We start from the raw sequence: 8050 nt of genomic DNA, 5'->3' as shown, positions 1-8050 counted from the left end.
GGAGGGAAGAAAGGAAGGAAGGAAGGAAGGAAGGAAGGAAGGAAGGAAGGAAGGAAGGAAGGAAGGAAGGAAGGAAGGAACCCTGTTTAGGCCACATATCACATGCCTGTTTAGGCATGATGATCACATGCTTGAAAGGAGAGCATAGAGTAATAGAATGAGAAGCGAGATGGAAGATGGCCTGACAGACGTTAGATGGGTAATACAGATGGAAGACAGATGATAGAGAACACAGGCTGGATAGACAACAAATGACAATAGAGAGATGATGTACAATAATTACAATTGATGATGTACACAGGTAGTGTGCTTCTCAGGCTTTTGTCAACTTGAAACAAATTAGAGTTATTTGGGGAGAGGATCTTCAATTGAGAAAACACCTCCAACAGATTACCTGTAGGTAAGTCTATAAGTTACTTTCTTCATTCATGATTGGTGTAGGAGGAGGGCCCAGCCCACCATGGGCAGTGCCATCCCTAGGCAAGTGGCCCTGAGATGAATAAGAGAGCAGGGTGAGAAAGTCACCAGAGGCAAAGCCAGGAAGCAGCACTCCTTGGCCTCAGCTCCTGCCTCCGGGTTCCTGCCCCGACTTCCCTCGGTGATGGGCTGTGATATGGAAGGGTAGGGTGGGATAAACCATTTCCTCCCCGGGCTTCCTGTGGTCCTGGAGTTTTATCACAGCAATAGAAACTCTAAGACAGATAAATAGATATAAACAGATGATAATTAGAGAAGTGATAGATAACAGACAAAAAGACGAGAAGAAAACAGATACACATATGAAAGATGGGGAAGGTAAACGGAAAAGAGGTAATGGATGATTGTCAGGCGATCTATTATTTATTGGTTTTTTTTCTAAAGCCAGTTTGTTTCTATTAACACAGCTAGTAGATGCTTTAAACATGGCCTTGGAGCACTGTAACAAAATCAGACTTGTTGCCCCATACCAAATACAGTGGAAATTAATATTCTTATTTTCTCTTAGAATAACTATAAAACTTAATATCAGCCTTTGACCCCCAAGCACATACTCATAATCAAAGGGTTCTGATTTTTGGTGCACAGTGGGGATATATATATATATATATTTCCCCAAGGGAATGAAGTCCCTAAACTCCAGGACCTTGCCTGACATCTGCATAGGAACGGGAGGTTCACATCTTCTCAAGGTTTTCAGAGAACTGGACAGGTGGTTCTGCTGTCTGGAAACTTTCTGGCGGAGGAGTGGTTTACTGTAATGGGTGGGACAAAGTGTCATTGCTCACTCAGAACCAGTTCTAAATTTGAGCCATTTTTTTAAACCATACTTGCCAGGACTTTGACGCAAGGAGCCCTCAGATTCTCTAGAATCCAAATCATAGCATTTCTCCCATACCGGGGGGGCTGTTGATGCAATCTGGTCAGTCTGAGGTATCAAATCACACCATGAATTTAAATCGAATATATGATGGAATTTGGCTAGCTAACAGGTACAAAGTGCTTCTGTGTCACTCTTGTCATTTGCCTTCTGGGGTAACAGTGGAAGAAGAGGAGGGAGAATGATGGGATGGAGGAGGAGAAAGGATGGGGAAAGGGGGAGAGGAAGGAATGAGAAAGGGGCTGAGGAGGAGGGGAAGGAAGGGAGGGAGAAGGAGAGATGGGAAAAAGAGGAGGAGGAAGAAAAGGAGGCAAAAAGAAAAAGGGAGAGAGGGGGAAAGAGGGAGAAGAAAAGGAAGAGGAGGGGAGGGGAAGAAGAGAAAGAGGAAGAGGAGGAAGAGGAGGAGGAGGAGAATCTAACACATTCCTTACAATTTTTTGATAGCTGAAAGGCAGGTCAGCTTCCCTCTAGAGGCCTTCCAAATTCGAAAGGCCTCAGGCAGAAGAGGGTGAGGGTTTTCTCAGAGTCACTTTGCTCAGCTTTCCCCTAAATGTGGTTGGAAGATGGTCAGTCCCGCAGGCTTCCTGGACTCATGTCCGGCCCAGCATAGATGGAAATCAAAAGCTGATAGGCACCCTGGGCAGCCTCCTGGGTGTTCCTGCATGGTGTGCGCTTAGCCTTCCTCTGTTGCTGCAGGATGAAGGAAGGGCTCTGTGACCTGGGAGTCCTGTCCGTGCAAGTGTAAATAAAGCAAAACAAACTGGGATGACTGGAGAAGAGATGCAGTATCCTAGTGGCCTAAAAGGTGCGCTTTAGGACAGCTCTCCAAAACCAAATGAATTAAAATTGCTTCCCCCCCCCAAACAAGACAAAACAACACAACAACAACAAAAACAAACAAACAAACAAAAAACCCAAAAACTCTGAAAGGTAACTTAGTCCTCTTTAGGCATGCTTAGTTCTAAAGGCATGAGCTGCATGAGTCTACACTCTGAACCTGAATCCAGGTCAAGTGCAAACGAGAGAAAATAGCATGTCCACTTTCTAGTCGGTAGAACTAAACAAGAGAAAGATTTTCCTAGCTGGTTTTTCAAATTTGTGATGCCATTTTTCCTTGAATCCACGGCAAGCGTCAAGGAGGTGGGTATGCTGAAAACAAGATGACGCTAATCCGGAGAAGGAAGAGGAGGAGAAGAGAAGGGAGAGATCAATACAAATGGTGAGGATGATACAGGGCCAGGCATCCCCCAGCCCCGAAAGAGCTTTCCCCAGACACCCTGATGAAGGACTCTGGGGGCCCCACACTCACAGCTTGCTTTATTCGCTGTGGCCGTTTGCCCCATAAACGCAATACCCTCACCTCAATCTTCCAGATGTTCAGGTTAGATAGTAGATCCCAGCGAGACTTCCCATCCGCATCCATGCCATTGAACCCGAAGCCAGCTGCATTGTGCACCGCGTCCGCTGTGGTTTTTAAGACAAAACATCAGGATCCTGGCAGAGGTCTTTAAAGGAGTGCAAACATTTGTCAAGTTCCAACACTGGAAGCCTATTCTGTACTTTCTTGGAAAATGAGGTTCCCCCCCCCAACACACACACACACACACACACACACACACACACACACACACACACACACACACAGAGCCTCATTATGAACTGGGCTGTTTGGTGACCTTGCTTGGTTTTCATTCATTTGTTCTATAGCCTTTAAGTGAGTGCCTGCTGTACGACACAAGACTGGAGGAGCATCGAAAGGACAGAGACTCGTCGAGGAGGAGTGAAGAAATGAGATGAAGATAAGGCAGCGGGATTCAGAGCTGGGAGGATGCTAGAGGAAGAGAAGAAGCCACAACGTGTCACTGCTTAGACGCAGAGCTCAGTAAGGGACATGGCTAAGAGATAGCACTCAAGATGGAAGACTGCTGTGACTAAGGCAGGTTAAGGAAGAAAGGGTTTATTTTTCTCACGGTGGGGAAGGCATGACAGTAGGGGTACGAGGCCGCTGGTCACACCGCACCCTCAGCAAGGAGGTGGAGAGAGGAATGCTCGCTCTCAACTCACTTTCCCCGTTTTATCCAATCCAGGAGCCCAGACCGTGGTACCACTCACACTCAGGGGGGGTCTTCCCACCTCAGTTAAACCTCCTCGGAAAGAAATTCAGGCATGCTCAGGTGAGTGTGCCCAAGGTTATTTGAAACCCCGCCAAGTTGTTTGTCTGTCAACATTAACCATCTCCGGTGTTATAGGGTAGGTGTGCTACCTCAGGAGAGACCCAGTACTGGAAACGAACCAGGATCTTTCCTGGACATGTTACACGCAAGGGGCTGACAGGCTAACACAAGATGCAATTAAGGAAAGTTTTAAACCCACCACAAGGTCAGAGAAGCCAAGTTGGGAACTGGGAACCAGCTGCAATGGACGCCACACCAGTACACAGGCATCAACACCCTCCACAGTGTGCTGTGGCAGAGCTTAGGAGGCAGAGACAGAACGATCCAGAGTATGAGATTATTCTGGGCTACACAGCAAGAGTGAGGCTTGAACTACACAGGAAAATGTTGTCTCCGAAATAAAGAAAAGAAGATAGCGAACTATCTCCTTCACAGAGTCATTCTGAAAGCTCCCGCTTCCATCTTTATTTATTTAACTAAACTATAAGAAAATGGACCCCAAAGGAACAATTTGCCTCAAAATGCTTTAATGAGGTGTTTTGTAACCAACTAGAGTCCTGACAAGCTCCTACGATATGATGAAGACCAAGAGACTAATTTCCTCCTTCATCATCGTCCAAATTCTGTTAGATTATGCTCTTCAAGAAAGTGCTCATGAGTGACTCACACTAATTAAAGCACAGTGCTTCAGAGTTCTACATCTGAGGGGGGATCTTAGAGATTCATCCCATAAAAGTTCAAGTCCAAATGCAGACCTCCTTCCAAGCCAACTGGGAAGGAGCCTATCTTCAGAACAGCCACTTGAAAGGAGGCAGCCTCCTGCAGGGTGGCTCTGAGCTTAGTGGTCCAGCACTTGCCTAGCACTTACCATGGATGCCATCCCCAAAACTGGAGAGAGGGAGGGAGGGAGGGAGGGAGGGAGGGAGGGGGGAGAGGGAGGGAGGGAGGGAGGGAGGGAGGGAGGGAGGAGGGGGATAAGGGGAGAGAGGGAGAAAGGGAGGGAAGGAGAGGGGGGAGAAGGGGAGAGAGGGAAAAAGGGAGGGAAAGAGAGGGGGGAGAAGGGGAGAGAGGGAGAAAGGGGGAGGGAGGGAGAGAAGGAGAGAAGGAAAGAGAGAAAAAGGGACAGAAGGAAAGAGAGAGAAAGAACACAGTTCTATGATTATCTCCTCTATTTTTAGCATAGCTGATGATTTAATGATGCTTATCTTAGGCTTGGCTTCAGTTGAAAACTATCTGGTTTCTCGTAGAAGGATTTAAAAGGACAGAGCCCCGTATCTTCCTCTGTCCTCTAAAGGGAAACTCAGTAGAGAAAAAGGAGAAAGCAGATGGCCAAAACGGAGCCTCCTAGGTCATATGTGAGGCCAAATCAAGAAATGACTGATGTCCTTCACCTTGGGCCCACCACACAGAGCTGAAAGAACCAAGCAACGCTCGTTCATGCACGGAATGCATGTGTCCTGTGGTCATCAGATGTGATAGTCAGACTTTCACAAGACACCTGAAGAAAGCCACTTAAGGCAGGGACAGCCCCAGATGTTGCAATCCATTGCTATAGGGAAGAGGTGTGTGTGTCTGTGTGTCTGTCTGTGTGTGTGTGTGTGTGTGTGTGTGTGTCAGAGCATGTCACATCATGTCACTCAGGAAGCAAAAAGAGCAAGAATGCCTGTGTCCCTATCTTTCTTCTTCTCCCTCATTCTCTCCCATCCTGGAGCCCTCAGCCAACGTGTGGTGCTGCTGCCACACAGGACTGGAATTTCCTGCAGGCTAACATGTCTCTGGAAATCCCCTTACATTCACATCTAGAAGTGGGCTTTACCAATAGCCTATGTGCTTCTCAATGCCAGCAAGCTGGCCATCAAGATGAGACGTCACATACCTCAGTACCCAACACCTCACGGGTATTTCTTATTTCCTCTCCCAGCTGTGTTAGAAGGGACAGTAAGGTAGGCTCAGCAGCATAGGAACACAAAAGCTAGAGGAGACTAACTTCTAGAAACCTGTCCTCTAAGAGTAAAATGGATATAACAATGGTGCCCCGGCTAAAGAGCTGTTGAGGTGTGTATAAAGGACACAGTACAGGGCCCATCCGAGGAAGCACTCAAGAGAGGGTGGTGGCCATTTTTATTGTAATGGACTCTGCTAGTGGGGACGCAAAGGAGACTGAGGCTAGCGATGGTTGTTCAATGTGCAGACAATTCCTGGTTAGGCAGTACTGAATCTGAAGGTCAGAACTGAGTCCACACCCTAAAGGGTTAAGAGCTCCTTTTCAAGATGACTGGTTCCCAGAATCACCCTATTTGGAGAGTCAGGATTCCCCGTTCTGCACAGTGCTTTCTGCAGAAGTTTATCTGAGATTCCATCATGGTCCAGGGCAGCCAGAGGGAGGTTCTGACTCATAACCCCAAGCCAGCTTTCCTTTCTCCATGCATGGCGTAACTTACTATGGCAGACAAACTTGTCTGGGTATCCTTTTCTTGGAGTTTGTGGGCCTTAGAACGTAGCCTACGCTACAGTTGAGCCTCCCTAATCAGTACCAAGTAGTTGGAGAGGATCAGGACTGGATGTGAAGTCCAAAGAAAATAGTTTTACTAATTTAATAGAAACAGTAATGAAAGCAAGCCTAGCACAGCGTAGTGCAGCTGAGATCCGTGAGAGGCCAGCTTTAAGGATTCAATTTATAATAATTTATAATTAGTATATCAATTATATGCAAATGGCATTTTAAAGAGCTGGATAAAGCAATTATTCCGTTAAGCAATTTAAATATTCCCTGATGGACTATCCATTGCTTCTTTATTTATAAATAATGCAAAGGTTAATTTCAGACTAGCCCATGTAATCTAAACTGGAAAAAAAAACCTTTAAATTGAAGCTGTGCAAATTAAAAAAGTGTTTCCACTATGCAACCAGGAAAACAGAGAGATGGGGCAGAGGGGATGGGAGGTAAACATCTCAGTGGACGGAGAAAGCTGCCCCCGGAGAATCACACAGACATTCCAGTCTGGGGAGTTCTCCTAAGCACAGAGACATCCTGTTCCCTGTCACCCCTCCCACTCAGACCCTGTCAGCACAACCCACCTTGTGTCAGACTCTCCCCATGAAGCCACCGAATGGCCTTTTTTTTCCTCCTTAAATCTGGAACTGATTTAGTTCAAAGCCAGCCCTTAAACCCTGAGATACAAAACGTGGGAGCAGGAAGGGGGAGGGGGTGGGGGAAGAAGAGAGAAAGCAAACAGGTGAAAATAGAGAATGCAGTTAACAGAAACAGACTTTCCCACTCTCTCCCATCCTCTCTCCATAAACACACGTGTACGCATGCACACAGGTAAGCATGCGTGCACGTATGCACGAACGCACGCACGAACGGAAGCACGCACGAATGGAAGCACGCACGAACGCACGCACGCATGCACAGTACCGATGAACACCTGAACACATTCTTACTCAGGTTAGAGCAAAGTGAAAGCATTAACTATTTTGCATGGGAAAAAACATATATGTGCAAGGATCCAATCGGACTCCCAGCTACTTGAGATAGAACTGCCTAGCTACTACAGAAACAAAGAAGGCAGCACTTTTAGCCGTCAAAGCAACAGCAGAGTCAGGAAGGAGGGGAATGGACGTTTGAAACAGTTTTCCTCCATATTATAGCCACTGGGGCAGCTCTTGATGCCCCTTGACCCACTGATGGAGAGTTCTGTGTCCTCACAAAATGGCAGTCTTGAGATGTGGAAGGTATTTTCTAGGACAAATCCTGGTACTCAATAAACACCAATAAATTAAACTGAACAGAAATGGGAAGAAACCATAGCCCACCATAAATTCTAAAACAGCTCACAGCTCTAAGTCCCAGCAGAGGCAGGCAGATCTCTTGAGTTTGAGCCAGCCTGATCTACAGAGTGACTTCCAGGCCAGCTAGTAAGCTCCAGCTTTAACAAAACAAAACAAAACAAAACCCTCTAAGTCTGTTGTCTCTGGCCAAATAATGCATTTGGGCTGAACTTATACATTCTAACCCGGTCCAGGAAAAAATTGCTTAATAGGCACGTTTGTGCTTGGGACAATAAAAAGTGTCTGGCTCTCAACATTAACACAATGTCATGAAAAACCTGCCAATGCGGTTCTGCATGCCTAAATGGCCAAAATATTCTGTTTCATATTACCAATATTTAAATAAATAATTTTGCATCTGCCAAGTTTAATTAGGAACTTTAAACCTGAGGCACAAACTAAGAAGAGGATCCGCAGCTATCCCTTAATCTGTGGTCTGGATTCAAAATCCTTTACCAGCCTCTGTAAGTGCACAGGTTTATTACTTAGCAAAGCTTTATACAACTCCATCTCAAATTCTTTCAAAGGAACTATATAAAACCTTGAGATTGGCCGGGTGTGGTGGCACATGCCTTTAATCCCAGCACTTAGGAGGCAGAGGCAGGTGGATTTCTGAGTTGAGGCCAGCCTGGTCTACAAAGTGAGTTCTAAGATAGCCAGGACTACACAGAGAAACCCTGTCTCAAAA

At 46.2% G+C, this 8050-nt stretch overlaps 1 protein-coding gene across 1 annotated transcript in view; it reads right to left on the bottom strand.

The window, feature by feature from the left end:
• The window catches only part of Mboat1 (membrane bound O-acyltransferase domain containing 1), a 110591-nt gene that overhangs the window by 12476 nt on the left and 90065 nt on the right, over positions 1 to 8050 (bottom strand). Inside the window, exon 9 of the mRNA XM_021215634.1 lies at positions 2718 to 2821. Coding sequence (XP_021071293.1) covers positions 2718 to 2821 — 104 coding nt within the window. The remainder of the gene's footprint in view (positions 1 to 2717; positions 2822 to 8050) is intronic.

The sequence above is a fragment of the Mus pahari genome, chromosome 16 (genome assembly GCF_900095145.1).
Source record: "Mus pahari chromosome 16, PAHARI_EIJ_v1.1, whole genome shotgun sequence".
Classification (NCBI taxonomy): domain Eukaryota; kingdom Metazoa; phylum Chordata; class Mammalia; order Rodentia; family Muridae; genus Mus; species Mus pahari.
This window is presented reverse-complemented; position numbering and strand designations above follow the sequence as displayed.